This window comes from Zophobas morio, unplaced genomic scaffold, assembly GCF_036711695.1.
Source record: "Zophobas morio isolate AGI-343-1 ecotype UQ-CSIRO unplaced genomic scaffold, CSIRO_AGI_Zmor_V1 ptg000017l, whole genome shotgun sequence".
Taxonomy (NCBI): Eukaryota; Metazoa; Arthropoda; class Insecta; order Coleoptera; family Tenebrionidae; genus Zophobas; species Zophobas morio.
This window is the reverse complement of record NW_026972122.1, coordinates 13,666,746-13,686,549: the sequence shown is the minus strand read 5'-3', so window position 1 is coordinate 13,686,549 and position 19,804 is coordinate 13,666,746. Positions and strand designations below refer to the sequence as shown.

The 19,804-nt window shown below is 30.2% G+C and overlaps 1 protein-coding gene across 1 annotated transcript; it reads left to right on the top strand.

The window, feature by feature from the left end:
* On the top strand, positions 1-18,419 carry LOC135130499 (protein grindelwald). Its single transcript, XM_064057899.1, has 4 exons — positions 1-403; positions 14,801-14,866; positions 14,919-15,076; positions 15,131-18,419. The coding sequence occupies exons 1-4, from the start codon at positions 181-183 to the stop codon at positions 15,362-15,364; spliced, it is 681 nt and encodes a 226-aa protein (XP_063913969.1). The 5' UTR covers positions 1-180; the 3' UTR covers positions 15,365-18,419.
* Positions 18,420-19,804: the final 1,385 nt, after the last annotated feature.

Here is a 19,804-nt window from a genome sequence, read left to right as displayed (position 1 = left end):
TACTCAGTCAACCATTTCTACATACACCTGTTGCATGGCCAACCAAGATGGCTAAAAAATTCCGCGTGTTTATCGCTCTTGTTCAAACTTCCACAATGCGGTAAAATCGGTGAAAATTTCAATTCATTTACATCACTTTTTTAAAAAAGTACAAAAATCAGTGTTCGTAAAGCAATAAAAATGAAACGTTGTGGTGATATTATTGTGTTGTTAATTGTTAGTTCGTACGTTGCCACAGTGGTCCACTGCAACATTACACTGGAAGGAACAAAATGTGGGCAAAAAGTGTGCACAAGGGAGGAATACTGTTCACCATTTCATACGTCTTGCGAACCATGTTCTAGAATTTGTAACAATGCGACGCACAACTATGATAAAACCCAATGTGTGGAAAGATGCCAAGGTAATTTTTTAATTTATTGTACCGGGAATTAATGAAGATGACGTATAATTAAATATTTATTTGCTAAATAATGACTAACTATTTTTTGTTTACAACTTCCAAGTAAATGGTTTTTTTAGAGTATTTCATTTTGCCAAGTTATTATTAGATTATTAGGCAAATATTGTTCCATTTACCAATAAACGTGTCATAACTAATAAGCTTGTAAATACTGAATATTTTCATTTTTTTTGCTCTAGCAGAATTACGCACAAAAAATAATATGTCCTTAAAATATACTCAAGCAAAAGAAAAAAGGATACTGCCTATATTATGTATACAAACTTGCAATGCGGTGTATCCTAAGGTAGAAAAGGAAATAAAAATACATGTCAAAGAAATATATGCATAAAAATAATGAATATACATCAAAGTTGCTGAGTTTAAATCGGAACTACAGGAGGTTCTGTATTCTAAGTAGAATATTTGTAAGACCTAAAATATACTGAAATTTAAATTCACTCTACATTATTACTTAACTTTGTTATGAAATCATTTTAAAATACCTACATTGGAAACTCTTTTAATTGCGTTGTGTTTTGTTATTCTTACTGCAAGTCTTATTAGTTTCATCACTACGTAAAGTTCCTGAATAACAATCGGTCATTTTTTTTATTACACCTACCAAATTGAACAACACCGCGTTAATTCTTAAAATTGTAGGTTAAAAAACGAACACTACTACATTCATTTACAGCAAAGAATGAATATCATTTTGCATAAGGTGTTATCAACATAGCGTCTATTCTATCAACTATTTCTTAGAAAAAAGCGTTAGCTTCGCATTAATTAATAATACATTTATTTAAACATTTTGTGCAACTATTTTGAGTCACTGACCTCAACATTTTATTAATGTATTGTCAGATAAATATTCATAAATTTTAGCCATAAGTAACCAAATAAAAAGAAAAAACACATTTTCATAATTTAAAAGTAAACTAGAAACCACTTTAAATAAGCAGTTCTTATTAACGTCGGAAATAAAAAAAAACATATTTCGAGGTGCAATGTGTTAACATTCAGTACTTTTAGCAATGATAAATACCTACGAAAATAGTTCTGGTATACAGCAAGCTTATGTTTATAATAAGATATTGGTGAACCAAATGAAATTATAAGAAAAAAGCAAAAGACTGTGCGGATACAAGTTCTAAAATATTGTAAAATAAAAACCATATTGTTTGATGAATAACAGGATACAACCTAGTATATGATGATCCTATCTGCATTTTATTTTAATAAGTTTACTCAAACTTTAGTAATTAAGATTGTTTACAGTTTTGATACAAGCGATTATTTAACAACCTTTGTCAAAGTAGAGTATTTATTCTATTGCAGAATAAATAAAACTGTTGTTGCACTAATTTGAAATATACAAACAATGCATAGAACACAATAAAAGTAAAAATCATCAACACATCACATTTATGTATTTTTTCTGGAAAAGCTGCATTATCATCTAAATTATGTAACCAAAAAAAAACGCTTGGTTCCAGTTAAAAATTTCTTTAATAGGAATTGCAATAGCCGACATGGAAGTTATAAATCAAGTTCCGGTTAATGTATATGGCTAACACACACATTATTAATTTCATTTTACGTTACATCTACAGTTCAATATTTTATCTAAAGCGATGTTGTACATTATATATTTTGCTGCTATTTTTCGTGAAGCTTTGCATCGTTAAAAAATAAAAGCAAAGTGTAATAACATAGCAACGCTGGCTGGATTTAAAAAATAAAACATGTTTGTAAAGCTTAAAAAGATATCAATCAGAACACGGAAAAATATATAAGGTTGTTTAAAAAAACACTCTGTTGTTATTTTGCTCCTCATAGCAGAACACTCTGTTTAATTAATAATCTATAAAAAGTCGTACAACATTGGTCTTTAACTTTTTTTTCCTGTCTCTAATAATTAAAAGAAATCACTTTTTACCTAGTCTTGAAAATTTAATATTTTTGAGTGAAAAAAAAAGAAAATTGTTTAGAGTAAGGTGGAGCAAAATGGGATTTTGGGACAAGATAAAATACCACCATTATTTCGTAATCCAGAGATACCAACAACAGTTCGTTGCCTACATTTGACTTGTTAGTCATCCACATATAGATGCTTATGGAGGCAATTTTAGATCACATGTCCATGTCATTACATGTGAACGAAAACATGCCGTTTTGGGCATTTTATTAAGTTAAATTAAACATTAACTGCATTAAAGTATAATTATTACTTTTCTTCACACAGATATTCCATGTTAATTACTTACACATTGTTTTGCAAGCTGCTATTAATTTTATTATCCTTTTTATTTATTTATCTTTCTACTTGTCTCTTTTTTGTGAGAACATACTATATTAAGAAATTAAAACCATGTCAGTAAACTATAACGCGAATGCTGTTTGACATTTCGAGAAAATAAATGTTACATTCAGAGAAATGTCACTCGTACTTTTGCTGAGATCTGCATGTTATTTTATTTACAATCATTCAATGAAACTAGCAACATTATAGTTATTATTAATAAAGAAATTATCGTTTATTTAGGTAAAATATTAACACTTAGTATGCGCTGCAGAATTGACATTTTATTAAATTAACTGTAGATACTTTAATTTGTCATTTATAGTTTAACTCGACAGTGGCGCCGCGATACATTGGAAACGGTTTCATTTCTGACTGCTTAAGTTGATTATACTGACCGCTTTCACGCTTTTCCGACTGATTGAAAAGTGTATCCTTGAATTGCTCACTTTATAATCTTTGAGGTGTCAGCAAAACTGTATGTTACTAACTGATTATGAATAAAAGTTGGTGCAGAGCTACGAGGATTTTTTTCATGCTCTAATGGTAACTACTTTAAAGGAAGAAAAAAATCACGAGAGCAGATAATAAAAGGATGATGAGCGACGTTAAAACTCACTTGTATCTAATCGCAACATCTTTCTCCACTTTATTGTATTACTCCTGAAGTTTATTGAATTTGTAAATTCACGTTCCCTAAATGGAGTTATTTTACTGCTCGTAAAATTTACTTACCTTGTAATTTCATATTTCATAAATGAGCATGAATGTTCAAAGATTTACCACCAAATACGAAAATTGTTTCAGTATTTTAACAGATTTTTTTTCTCTCACAGATCATATTTTGTTCGAAAATGTGTATCTAAATAACGGAAGTCGACGATTCGCTTCATTAATTTTTTACAACAGTATTATCCACCAAACATTTTCGAGGAAAAATTGTGTTTTTATCTTATATGTAGATCCTGATGGACATAAACGTTTTACTATACATAGCCAAGCATCAGTGAGTAGTTTACGGTAGTTTACCCAATTTATAGGGAGTTTATACAAAAATTCTGGCACGATGGAAAAATAAATTTGTTAAAACCTCACCAGGAAGAGCCTTGTAATAGAATTTAGCACATGAATAAACTTCTACTATTTTAATTAAAATATCTCGCCTAGGTTCACGTCGCATAATTTGCGACACAAATAACACCCAAAATGCTAAAAAACGAATATCATTGTGAGAATTTCAAAGTGGTTCTAAAAGTCTTTCATTAAATTAAACATATCATTTTCGTGAAGCAATCAGAGTTGCTCAAAATCACCACTTTATTTTTTAATTTTTAAAATGTTATGGCTATTACTTTGGAACTGACTTTGTTTTTCTGTGAACATCTCTCTAGGCGGGCCCGTGTGGAAGCATACAACAAACAAAATTTGACCCCGAAATTTATTTCAGACAAGTGGATTAAATAGATGAAAAGGTATTGTACCGTACGAAGAGTGGTTGAGATTATTTGGGATCACGTTAAAACATTTCTAAAGCACACAGCCCTTAGTTAATTATAATAAAGCTTATATCCACTGTAAACATAATATAATCTAAATATAGTATTAAATAGTATTCTATGGTTATTATGTTGTGAGATTTTGTGTATTTTAAAATCAAAGCATTATACAATGTTTCAACATGCAGAGTTGCAAATATCAGGTGAACAATTTGTAATCGAGTCATCCTTGGAAAGGATTTAGCACGTCGGTGATTAAACCATACTGAAAAGTATCAACAAATGACAAACGTAAAAACAAACATGGAGGGCACTTTTTTAATACACCTAAGATAAAAAAATAAAACAAGTGTAAATTACAAGGAAAATTGATACAAAAGTAATTAATTTTATTATGTCAATAAAATTAACTTAGATTACTGAAAATATTGCCTATTTTGTTCTAAGCATAATTTTTTTTCTGTTATTGTTGACAGGTGTTCCATAAATAGTATCTCATCGTCGTGAAGTTGTGGTATAAAATCTATCAAAATGTCTCGCTGAGATCTAGCTGCGGTTAGGTTACCTTGAAGAGGACTACAATGATAAGCCAGTTAATCACATGATTAGTATTGCCAATATGTTTAACGGGTGTAGCAGACTTAGAAAATGGAAAAGACAGCCAAATCTAGTGCTAATTAAAGGGAGCTTTTTGTTGTCGGCTCACGTTATTTTCGATATTGATAAATTAGTACAAGGTATATAAAGATTTTGCTAAGTTTCTTTATTTGTCTTTCTTGAGTACATTAATAAATTTGTACCGAAAGTAAATCAGTAACCGAAAAAATTTGGAAATATTAACAAACTTTTGTAAGTATGATGGATTATACAAATAACATATTTATGTAAGTTTTTAAAAAATGTGTATAAACAATAAAATATGATGTAGGTACAACAGTGGCTTTCGATGAAGCATGTAAAATATTTAACTTTAACTGTAAGAAATATAAAAAATACTGTAGTTTATTAGTTGTGTAAATTACTTGAGACTTATAGTCGTCATGGCTATTACTGTTATTCTTATCAAAAAATATTTATTAGAAGCATACTTTTTTGGTTAGATAACTTATAATAATAATAATAATAATAATATTACTTTATTTCCAACGGATTTACACCCAATAACAGGAAATTTATATATATATATTAAAATAACTGAAAAAAAAACCTATACGTGCGAATACAAAGAAAAATAACTTAAATATAATTCTTAGTCTATCAGCCGGTTTGAACTTAATTAATACTGTTGAAAAAAAGAAAAAGAAAAAAACAATAGATAAAATCGAATCAGATACTCCAGCACTCTAAGTTAACAACACAGCACAGAATCGACTGCAAAGTGTCAGAACTTATGTCACATAAATGGCAAATTCGATTAAACGTCCTACACATAATTGAAATTGGAGATTTAGCCATAACATTTGACTTTGGTGTACAGCAGTAGAATGTAAGAACATGGCGCATATTTAATCTAGGTAAACAAAAAGTAATGTTGGCCAAAAGCCACGCACAGTCAACTTGATTATTTAAAAGTTTATACAAAAACTTTACTACTATAATGTTACGTCGCTTTGCTAATGATAAAAATTGAAATTTACTTAACAACAATTCATGATTACATCCCCTTTCTGGATATTGCCCGTCAGTCAAGAAGGACAAAAACTTAAGATAGGTTCTTTGTACGGATTCAAGTTGATGCATATATACCTTATAAATAGGATACCAAATTAAGACGCCTTACTCTAACCTAGACCTAATTAGAGAAAAATATAATGTGTTTAATGCAGTAACATTTTTAAAGTTTTTACAGTTCCGATAAATGAATCCGTACAGCTTAAACTATTTGGAAACAATTTCTTCTATATGAAAGTTAAATGTTAATTTGGAATCAAATAATATGCCCAAATCCTTAACTTTGCCAACTCGTTCCAATATAGTACCATTTATAGAGTAGCTATGTATCAAAGGGGCAGATTTCCTGGTATAGGTAACTATATAACACTTTCGTTTATTAAATTTTAATCTATTGTTGTCACTCCATGTTGTAAGGGAATCTAAATCAAGCTGTAATTTGTTACAATCCTCCTGACTATTAATCTGACAAAATATTTTTAAATCATCTGCGAATAAAAGCTTATTTGTTGTTATGACTTCCGTGATGTCGTTTATGAATAATAAAAATAGCAGTGGACCTAGGTTCGATCCCTGCGGAACACCCGATGTGGCAATCTAATGACTGGAAAAAAAATTTTGATATTTAACACGTTGTTTTCGATTTCGCAAATATGATTGGAATAACAGAAGAAGATTGTTTGAAAAACCAAGAAGATCTAGCTTTTTAATCAGTAAGTGGTGGTCAATTTGGTCGAAAGCTTTATGAAAATCCATATAGATAACATCCAATTGACCATGGTTGTCAATAGCAGAAGCTGCGACTTGGCTGATACATGCCAAATTGGACACAGTGGACCTATGTTCAATAAAGCCATGTTGATGATCTGAAATTAGGTGTTTTATGCAAGGGTAAATACTTTTGTATAGGACTGTTTCGAATATTTTTGCAAAATTGCATATAAGGGAAATAGGACGATAGTTCTCTATTTCAGTAGGATCCCCTTTTTTTAGAACCGGGCAAACACAAGCCATTTTCCACATTTCTACAAATGTAGAAGTTGTCAGAATCAAATTAAATAATTTAAACAAGGGTTTTACAAATACAATAGCACAGTCCTTAAGTAAAAAACTAGGAATACCGTCAGCTCCTTGCGTGAAGGAATTCTTGCTTTGCTTTAATACCTTTAAGATTATATCTTCTGATACATTAGTGATTGAAATCAAAGAATTATTTGAAAGAATACTATTCAAAGTGGAGTTATCATAAGCCGGGGTGGAAAAAACGTTCTCAAAATAACTCGCAAAAGCATTGACTATAGTTATTGGAGCAGTAAGTTCTTATGCAGCTTTTACAAATAACGGTTACATAAATGCTACGTTTTGATGATTTTTGCATAATAACTACACATTTAAAATGATTTCTAAGTAAGAATACAGATATGCATTAAAGGATCAGTAAAATAATATAAGAAAAACGTCAAAACAAAACATTTCAAAAAAAATTATTGGAATAACGAAAAAATTATAACTTGACAGACGAAAATGAAAATCATTGTTACGTGACTCCGACAACTTTTTTCCACTTCTCTTTCAATTCATTTATTATAACTTAAGTATAAATAATGATAATTATCCTGTTCCTAGTAAAGTATGTTTCATTATTTCTTAGCAAAAGATTCCAGTTTTGTACGCTAGTCATCTTTAATTCCATTATCACGAACGGTGTTTTAGTAATAACTGTTACAATAATAATAATAAATTAAATAGACTAAGTCATATGCTTACTATATGATTGCAGAAGATGAAAATACGAAAAATCAATACGTAACACAGAATAGTAAAATCATTGAAGAGAAATAACGAAAACATGCAACTAAATACATAGGTTTTTATCAATCTTCTCACACTTATCAGACCAAAACTAACTTAAACAAAAATATCTTTAAGATAAAAATTAATTTAATAGGAGCAGATTTAAACCACAAGTAAAAGTAAATCTAACAGATACCGAAAAAATGCACACCCCACACACCTTGGAAAACATAATTCATAAACTAAAACAAAAACAACTGTATGAAAAATTCTTCAACGATTTAGACGAAAGGCATGTTAACAAGAAAATGCTATCAACTTTGCTAAAAAATATCCTACTCTAGAATTGCGATTCAAAATCATACAGTTAATACAAAAAAATTACAAAAAAACATATTGTCATGTACCTAAGATCCAAGGTAAGAAACGATGGTTGTCAATTTTATAAAGAAAAACTTTCAAATTTCGTCCTATTTAGCATCTTGCACAACTGAACACCTACAAAGCTAGATATCACAACGCAGGCAAAATCATTTACAAAAAATTAGCAACAATTCTAAATTTAATGTAAGAAACGACTCCTTCTACAGCTATTATTATTAGACTTCAAGGAAAGCTTTAATGCGGTTATGGCCTAATTGCTACTCAATGATCTACTAAAGAAGCTTTTCGCTATCCGAGCACAATATCCAATCGACTCCTGTTAAAGAGAGCGACAAGTCGCTCTCAAGCCATATAGTTGGGCAAAGAGGGTTAAACCTGACCACGTGATAAAGGGAAAATGAAATATTTCGGCACTGCAATAAAATGATTTATTACAAAATTACATGTAAATTATTTTAAAATGACAAATATAAAAGAAATAGCCAATAGAGAGAAGACTTGAATAATAATTTTTCTCTCTAAGGAAAAAAATGTATGGATTAAATTTCTTTAGATTTATACAAAATAAGTTTTTGTCTGGAAAAAGTTTTGTTAAATTAAGTCACAAAGTAATAAGATGAGCATCAGCATAAGTATCCTAATAGAGATTATTTATTTTGTTGTTAACGAAAGTGAATAATTTTATTTAACGAATGCCTAATTATATCTTTTATTTGAATTAAAGTGTGCTTCTCATAAGTAGTGAATTCTGATTCCAAAATGAGTTTTCAAAATATAATCTCGTACATACTTAAATCAAAAGATTAAAGAAAATATTAACCGAATCGTGATCGAGAATATGATTTTTCATAAAAAGAGAGTTTGATTTACGTTGTCGAACTATTATTGAACTCGTCCTTCACTCTACTACTAGCTCGACCAAATGATTTTACTTTAACTGCTAATGTAAGATTAAAATGATAGCTTGAATATTATGATTTCTGCTATACTAACTGTTACACAGAAAAAATACAAATGAATTATACATCATTTGCAATATTACTAGTGCTTAAATGAAAAAAAAAAGATTGTTTAGAGCCGTTTAATACAATACAAGGTTTTAGGACAAGTTATATACTTATAAATAAAATATTGATTAAGTAGTATATTTTATTGCCATTCTTTCAACGAAAGTTAGATAAAGTATCTCATCTTCTTATACGACCTTATCTTGTATAATAAATCATAAAAATACCGTGTATATTTTAAAATTAACTAATCTTTCATTGTTATATGTTACGTAATTTTTTGGAAAAGTGGTGTGTATCAAGAACACTAGAAAAAGCTGATTATTTATATGTTCGCTTGGAAAATAATATATCAAATGGGTGAACCTCTAAAAATAAGTTTTGAAAAATATTATGTTTATTGCCATTTGTCCCATAGTGTTCCATTTGTGCTACCTATTCCAACAAAATTCTATAGGACCGTCTTCAAATAATCTGTGGAGATTCAGCGGCCACTATTTTGTGTTCTAAATATGTAACAAGTGGTATGATTTGATTAACCAGAGACAATTTAAAATTATCACTTTATAAAAATATGTATAAACGCACAATTAGTGCAGTGAAGTGGTAGGTTGTAACTGCAGATAACGTCCTTATTATTATTATTAAAAAAATGTTTTCAACAATGTTTGTACATTCAGATTCCACTCTCTTTTTATGTATATGTTTGGAACTTGCAAGAGAAATTAGCAACATCCAAAGACCTGAAAACCCCGCTGAACGGAATAAACGACATCGATTCTAATAATAATAAAGCATCAAGAATTCTATAACTGGAATTTTATACTTCACATGATGTATATCTATTATAGTAGGTACTTCAAGTAATGATAAACCTAAAACTAATTTACTTAATTTTCGAAAGCCGCCCATTTATTTAGTGACTGTGCTTTTTTTGGATTACTAAAATTTTCTTAAAAATTTGTATTCTTACGTCCTTTTAATAGCAAAATCTAATAAGTATTCTGTTACTCCCTTTAAATTTAAAAAAATATGTTATTTATATTTGGTAATAAAAATTAATAATGATGTAAGAAATATGAAAACCTTATTTCTCATTCACTAAATGATTAGTCACATCAAGTATATTTACCACAACAAAATTAAAATCATTGTTTGAAAACATCACAATACCCAGAATCATGATCCTGGTCTTCTAGGAAATCCACGTTACTTGATTTTGCTCCCGGAATTTCGGGTCAAGCTGGGCAATTCAGAAATACAACCCCCAACAATTTATTAGCAGCACACTACCCGTGTACAGCTCAACGTGTCGTTGAGCCAAAAGGCATGTTTACCTACTCTTTGGACACTCATGCGGTATCTGAGCGTCCTCACAGCGAAAGTGTACACACAAATTATAAACGGTGCGGATAAATGATAAAACATCCTTCAGATTAATTACATGTTGTTATTCACAGACCTTAATGTTTTGGCAACAACGTTGGCATTACTCATGTTCAGTATCAATAAGGCGTAAAACATTGTTATGTGCAGTAGATCTACCACAACCTGGATAAGATAAGCAAAAAAATATTACAATAGTTTATCAGTTTCTTAAATATCGTTGACTATGATTATAAATACATACGTGCTGTGTGGCATTCATGATTAACGATATTGGAATCCAATTATAATGTATTTTATACAATGCAAATTATAAACGCTTTAAGTGTATGCTTGGATGTAAACACTAACCACTATTTACGATGCTAATATTTTTGCTAGAAGCTCTTTAAGTCAGTTTGGCCGCAAATAAGTTTTTCTGTAATTCTAGAAAACACGGTATTACGATGTATCTGATATTCAAATCATAACTTAAAAATAAATGCGTTTTATTAAATGGAAACTGTGTTGTGGAATTTTCCACTGATTTACCATCTTCAGATGTAAAAATATCTAAACCACTTTTAAATACTACTATGTAGGTATACTAAAATGATGTTGTATTGAGTTTCCCTGTATTTGTATCTATGAATTTGTAATTTCTTTCTCACTTTAATAACTGACTTCTTAGGTAATTCTAGAACTGATATCTAATTTAAGTACCTAGTACTTTACGAACGGTATTTTCTACATTTATTGTTATCAACTTGGAGGAAAAAATGCCACCGCTGGCAAAAAACTACCTGAACATAATGAGTTGCAGAGTGTTGTGAATGAATCTTTAGCTACATTTTTCGGAAGTAACAAAATCAAATGAGTATGTAACGAATGTCCACTGAACTTTAGGAAACACTCACCAGTCGTAAGTAAGTTGTTAATCTTAGCTCAGGCAGCAACAATAAATCTAAATCGGTTATTGGATTCAGAGGTTTTCACGGCCAAAGCCGTTGATACTAAAGAGGTTGTCCGGGCTTGGGCCGTGTCGAATTTAAGAAAGGTTTCGAGGTTTCGTATACTTTCATAAGGGGTATCTTCAAGAAGTGAAAGGCGAAAAAATGAAAAGTTGAGTAAAGAGAAAGAATCATGTTTTTCTTTCTTGAAGAAGTCTGAAAATCTTAATAAGAAGAAGTTATTAATATGTGTTTTTACCATTAATGCGCCTCAGCGTTATGCGGATCAATGTTAACACGTTAACCCTGATTTTTGGCCCGCCAATACCTACGTCGACAAGTTTTTCCGATCACAAAAGGAAAATTTACACAACTGAATGTGGTTCAAAAAAGAACTTAATTTTTTTAATTTTTCATCTTAGTATAGAGCGCCTCCGGAATAAAATTTGTTTCAAAACATGGGCTTACTTCACATGAACTTGAAAATGTAATTGTAGATAACTGTTCGTATTTATCAATTTCTTCTTTTTACAGAAAAAAGTAGTCACATGATGGGGTTGCAATATTTATTTGTACAGCTCTGCATAAGGTATGCGTAAATAGTAAAGACATCGTTTTTCTTTAAGTATTGAAAAAACTGTTGAAATCTGTGGAGTAGAATCTTCTTCTCTTCTAGTTGTTCTTGTTATTTACAAGCTCCCAGACAGTGATCTTCACACATTTATGAATATCATGCCGCAGTTGTTTGATCTATTTAGTGATATAGCATATCAGAATATATAATCGTTAAAGGTGACTTTAACACCAATTGTCTTTCATGGACCTACATAGGTATCAAAATTTTTTACATACTGTATATTTCAGTGCACACATTAAATTCTTATTTAGATAATTATTTAGTAAATTTTGGTGAAAAATATTTTTAAGCTATGTAATTGCAATATGTAAGATCACTCAAAGTAACCTCATTTGACATACACCTGTTAAAACTTTTATGACTTAAGCTGCTTAAGCCAAACCACCCTTATAAGTCAAACTGGCTATTGTATTACTTAACTCAGTTCACATCTACATTATGCCAACAATGGACAGTAATAATCTTGCGGTTCGGGTCCACAAAGCTTACAATAGCCAGTCTGACTTATAAGGGTGCTTTGGCTTAAGCCGCTTAAGTCATAAAAGTTTTAACAGTTGTATGTCAAATGAGGTTTGTGTAAGTATTACATTTGAAATGCGATTGAGTTCTTCGTCCCAAACACCAAACATTATTTATCCGATACCCTTTTTTTTACCTATATAACGATGTCGAATTAATTGATCAAAAATTAAAAAACATATTTTTCTATTAAGTAAAGCCATGAAAGTAAATTTTCAACCTCGTGTAATGAAAGAAAGAGTCTTGCTAAATAAACGTTAATTTAATTATGAGCTGAAACATAAAAGAGGCTAATTAAATTTCTTTCATACTGTATATTAAATTAATTAAAAATGTTGATCTGGTTAATAACTAAGAGCGCAAAGTACTTGTTAAATATACAAAAAAAAAACAAGTCTACAATAAATTCATGTCAGATCATAATAATCATCCTCGGACGGTTTAGAGTCCAATAAATCACTAAATCTCCAAATATGCCATTCACTCCGGATGAATTTAACGAATATTTTACAAACGTTGTCTCAGATCTAACCAAAAACCTAAGATTTTATAACTCGTGTTCTCTGAACACTAGACGTAAATGTCTACTAAATTAAATTGTATAATCATCAAATCATCTTTTTAACGAGTGTATCAAGGCAGGAATTTACCGACCTATTTTAAAATAGACAAAAGTTATAACCGTACTCAAAAAGTTAATGATAACATATACAATTATCGCCCTATCTCAGTTATACCTACAGTTAGTAAAATCTTCGAGAAAGGACTCCAGACACAGCTTTGTCATTATCTTGAAATCTACAAGGTTTTTCATTCATTTCAGTAAGTTTTAGAACAAACAAAGTCTACAACGTTAGCAATAATTGTGGATCTCGTTAAGGAGATATGTCACACTCTTGATAATAACAGCTTTTTATGTGTACTGAAATGTGAGCTTTGTAAAGCTTTTGACTGCCTTGCCAGTGACATTCTTAAAAGTAAACTAATGAAACATTATGTTAATGCAGCTTCAATAAATTTGATACTCGCATTCCTTACCGGAAGATCGCAGTTGATAAATCTAAATGATAGAGAAAACAGTTACCTGCCAACAGACTTAGATGCACCGCAAGTCTCGGTCTTAGATGATAACTCATACTGGATGCAAATGATACTAATCTTGTAAAATCTTCTGAAGACTCACTGGCATTGTGTGCTGAAGTTACTGAAAACAAGAACACGGTTTCATATTGGTTTCCTCATCAGAAACTAATCCTAAATGATGCCAAAACTAAGAGAGCATGCTTTTCTTTAAAATACGTTGTCTCGAATCTTAATAATTCACATTATGTTCATTTTCTTGGAATAAAATTGATTGACACTCAATTACTTACAGCATTTTGGTCTGAGAAGAGCTATCAGAACATTATTAAAATCAGGGAAGACTGTTGGCACGGTTGTCAGATTTTATCTGTACTCACGTTTCCGTGTTACTATATTCTAGTATCCCTTGTAAGTAAGTATATGTCTTATAAGGAACACTTCCAAGGGCGTGATGAAACTCATCATCATCACTTACCTCTCAGATAATGTGCTGACTTACATATTAACTTTCATCGTGTTAATAAAAGTAGGTGCAGTGTCAACCGCTTGAGACTTTAAATTCCACAAGTTACCTAAGCATGTTAAAATATAGAAACAAACACTTTTAAAAACAAAGTTAAATCCTTCTTACTTAAAAAGAGGTACTACAGTCGGATCCTTATGTGACGTGTGTAAAGATAGGTTTAGAATATGTACAAATAAACATAATAATAATAACTACTTTTCGAAAACTTAACAAATTGAAGAAGTTGATTTGGAACAATTATAGTTAATAACTATGTCCTAATCACCAGCACCAAGGAATAAATCTGTTATTTTATACACTAATTTTTATACACATTAACAATAAAAAAAATGGAATTATAAAACTCATGGGTAACATTTACAAAACCAGTGGTAAAGGTATAACCTGTTATTATAACTACGTAAAATAACGAATTAGAAATTTCACACAAATAGTTTCTTTTTTTAATCTAACTGATACTATAACTATAAATGAACAGAATTTTAATCTTAACCAGAATATTATCAGCAGCACGTAAGATCTTTAGTCACGTTAAATGTTGCAAATGATATTTAGGTACACACTAAATAAAAATTTTGTTACTCTATGATAACTAATTGAAGTAAATTTATATATTTGCAGACTACATCCACGATGCCCGCTACAAGTTAAAAGATGAAACGGAAAGTGGAGACGAAAATCTTAGAGGTATTTAAAATTTTATTGTATTAGGAATATACCACAAATCTATATTTTTTAGCAACTGTTCAGCGACTTTCACATATGGTTACAGTTACCCTGGTTTTAGTGTGTTTTATGCTGATAGCTTTAGCAACAGTACTGATAATACAACTATACAGATGGAAAAAGAAGAAAAATATCACATTGGCGACCATTAAAAACAAATTATTTTCCAAAGTATGTCTGCAAATTAATTTACGTGCTCATATTTTCTACATATTTTTATTTCAGAAATCAGAAACAGTTCAAAGCAAACCTACAGCTACAGCTAATCAAATAAACAATGAAAAACCAGAACTACGTTTAGAAATTCCCACAGAATCTACTCATTCTGGAAACAGCCCTGTCACAGTAACTACATCCATAAGTAGAAGACCCGCAGAAGACAGCACTTTGGATTATGCTTACGATAATCCAGCAATGTCATCCAGTCCAAATAATAAAACCAATCCAAATTCTTTTTAACTGTTACATAGCGCTTGTTATAATCTCATATGTTTTCGTTGTCTTTTCCTCTATTTTAAGAGCTAGTCGGGAAGCGGTGCAATCCTAGAAGCTTCTCCTGTTAGATTTTTCTGTTATAGCTTTTAAGTCCACTAATTTTTAATCGCAGTTTGTACAGGCAGAAACTATTACTCATGTTATAAAAGTATTTTATTAAAAAAAATTAGTAAAAACCTCTCAAAAATTGTAGTTTAACAAGAATAGTGTCTCATTTTCTTGTTTAAATTCGTATGTGTCAAACAATGCTTAGATTATTATTAATCCAAAATTTCATACATCTTGAGATGATTCCTACATGGGGTAGTTTTACAAAAATTTGCGAAAATCAATTTTTACATCACATAAATTGCAAGAAATGTAACTGAAAATGAAAAAATTAGGTATGTATTCAAAATTAAGTTATTTTATTACCTAACAGAAAATGTAAAAATATATTGTGCATTATTTTTAATTTTAAAAAATCTACACGAATATATTTATTCCTACAGATAACAGTGTGCTGAAAATTGAATGCGAATAAGATGAAAACATAAATAAAATTCATATTTTGAATTAAAATTCCTAGGATGAATCTAAACAGGGTGTAGCACTAATGTATTTATTATTTAACAACTTGCTCGGTCATCAACTTAGTAAGTGATGTGTAAAATGATCTGCTATGGTACAGTTAATTTTATGTATAACTGTTTGTAATCTCCAGTTTATTCGGCGGTCTCGTACATCACTTGAAATTAATGTATTTTCATAATGATATTATATTTATAATAAATTAATTTAAACTTCCAAAACAACTTTATGTAATGCACTGATTTATATTATGTATAATACTTATCACACAAATTACATTTTAATTGTCACCCTTTACTAACTTCTGACAAATACCGTTTTCAGAACTTTCAATCTGTGCTAAATATTTGTTCGAGTTAGTCAGGGGTGCATTTATAATTTTTGTTTTTTGGTTAAAGCTTTAATATTTCGTAGATATATTATATGTACCTTATGTAATAACTAGGAGTTAATATTTAATAATTCGTAGTCGTACCTATTGCTAGCCGCATTTAGCACAGATGTAGTTTAAACTTTAATCAATTAGATGAGAAGGGTGTTTTAAATTTGATTTTGTAGGCAGTGTGTTCCAGATATAATTAAATGGAATTAGTAAAAACCAAGTAAGCAACAAAATAAGCAGCCATTAGCGAGCCCCTAGTACTTACTGAACATGGCTTGTATCACATTTTAATATCTTCGTAAGATATCGCCTATAAAATGATTTTTGTGTCACCCGATGCATGTAACACTGCACTGTTTATTAGTTGATAGTTATTTTTCCATACATTACATTCCGTTTTAACATAGACTGGGTTTTACTAGTATTTATAGCTTAGGTTTTGTATATATTTTGTGATTGCAAACGACACGTTTAGCCCTTAGAGCAGCTATAATATTAGATGACGTAGTTCAACACTATGAATCACACAGAGATTATTTTCAAATTAATTACTGCATGATTTCAAAATTTGTGATATTAGTGATAAAAAATACTAACGAATTGAAAGCACTGCAATTTTGGGTTTCTAAAATTATTTTGCTGTAGCTTTATAAATAAACATTGCCAAAAATAAAAAATGTAGTGTATAGTAATACTCAGCGAAATTATAATTTGGCCACAAATATTGAAATCAGCGTCTATAAAACTAAAGTTTTGCAAAAAATGCAGGACGCCCCAATTTATATTAGTGTAAAGTTTTTGCATAACCGGCTGTCAAAAATATTACTTTTCCAAATTTTAAGTATTGTAACGTCTCATTTTACATCACTTTCATGCTAGTTCTTAGACATACATATATTAAGTTACTTCATAGGTTAACTAGATTAATTTGGTTTTTATTTTTATTTTATTTTTTTTTATTTTTTTTTTTTTTTAATTAAGGGAGTAGTGAATCTCTTAATTTGCGTCCAGCAATCCGTCCACCTAATTTTAAGTATGCACATTAAAGAAAATTTTCATTAATGATGCTTAGACTAAATACTTAAATATGCGATAGATGTAGATATCTTAATTTACTTAATTGACATAGAATTATTTCAGTACCTACCAAGTATTTCTTAGTTGTCAAATTATTGTAATGCGTAAAAATTATTTTTATAAATCTATTTTCATTCATATTAAGGTATTATATGTATATATAGTGTAATTAACAAATTATATATAGATCTGATTACAAAACTGTAGAAGATAACTGGATTCACAATTAATTTTATTTGTAATTGTTGTCACTATCTTTTACAAAGGATTCACCAACATCTGCCTTTCAATTTAAAGAAGAGAGAGTATGTCGTGATTTTATAAACAAGGTCTACGATTATTTGTTTATAAGCACAAGAAACTTTATAATAGTATTTAAATAATTACTTATAACAAATATTTTCAAGCACTATTAGTTTGTAATTAGTTGAGTCAAATACGTCCTGGGCATAGTACTTAAAAACTATATTTTATTCTAAGTCCAAAGTTACTCTTTACTGATTAATATCTAATTATTGTGTGTATGTTAACACTATATACGATTATATGTATTCTGGCGCAGCCATTTTTTTGTTGTTATTGCAAGAATATTGTCTTATAATTAGACAGCGGATTTCTGTCGGGCTACGTCACGATTTTAGTGGGGACGCGCTGCATCGCCGGGACTCAGTAGCAGGTGATAGGTAATCACTGAATTTAATTGTCACTTGATTCCATAAATACAATTAACGATTTATTAATCAAACGGCTAACTAAATGAGAACTGGAATTAACAGCAGAGTGCAACGAAGCAGCGTTATTCTAATCTCAAATAAACGAAGTGCAGCCGGTAAATGCAATGAATTCCCATCCCGTACGAGCCGTACCGAGTTTGGCCTTGTCTAGCCCGACAGAAATCCGCTCTCTACTTATAATGTAGTATCCACATAATCTACTTGTGTAACACTTGGAATAGTGTGTTGGTTTAATAAATGTCTAATAAAAAATGTCCATCAGTGTCTAAAATCCTAGCATTATCATTATAAGAAAATTTCACATTGTTAACAAACATAACAAATATGTTTTTATAAGCCAAATGTATTATAAATATATTAACTATAACCGACAACCGCATGTGACTAAAAATTTAGGATAGTCTTAATTTAAAACTAACAACCTTTATTTCAATAACACACCTGATAACCTAAGAAATGCTAGATCTACAAGAACTCGCAGATGCATTAGGGATGTGTGTTCGATAATGACTACTTACTCATTTTTAACAAAAACTGGATGTGTGTTCGATAATGATAGGGATGTGTGTTCGATAATGACTACTTACTCATTTTTAACAAAAACTAAGTACTTTTAGGGCAACACAGTTATTTCATATCTTTTTCAGCAAACACGTATAATTTAAGAGTCTTATTATAGTAATAATTGCCACTTCACAAATGCGGGAGTAAAATGATTTACTATAAAAGTTCTTTGAAGCGTTAAATACAATTTCTCTCTGAAACTGTTTGCAAATAAGAAAAACAAAATAAAATGTCAACCACAAAAACTTTCAATATGTTTAAATCTGTAAAAAAACGAATTTCGGAGATCATCTGTCTCACAAAAATTCGGACAGATGGCCAACAACCAGACAGACGGACATGGGGATCTATTTTTATGTACTCTAGTGGTCATGAAACCTCGAAAAAACATGAAAGTTCAGTCGCCCGATGGATTCGATTACGCTCGCTATCAAACGCTATCAAAAATACATTTGTTACTGTTGTAAACTCAACTTGTATATTGTAATTTCACATCTCTACATCCGTAGCAGGTACCGCGTCAATTCGTCGTGCACAATTCGTCGCGCGACAATTGATCGCAAACAACTGATCGCAGCGTCAATTGGTCGCAGCGACAACTGGTCGCAGTCACAATTAATCGCAATACAATTCGTCGCAAGTACAACTGGTCGCATGCGACAATTGATCGCAGGCGAAAAATGATAGCGTTTATAGAGAAATAAGTAATTGTTATCAATGAGGAAAATAAAATAATGTGCTATATTCTCAAAAATTTCATTATTTTTAAAAAAAGTGTCAAAATAAATACATACGAGTTCGATAAAAACAGTAACTATTAGGCTCATTTCCGACTAAACCAAAGTGCAAAAAATTGAAAATATTGTAAAATATTTTTTTTAATGCCGACACTTCTCGTCGGTACGCTACTGTAATGTTCATTTGGATTATTCGTCTTATTGATTAGACGCTCAAGTAAGTGATTCAAGCTTTTCTTCTCACAAGTTTAAAGTTTGTCAATTAAACGAGTGAAAAAAATAGCTTTCAAAACGTATTAGACGTCATTTTTCTTTAATAAAAAATGGTTTTAAAATTATT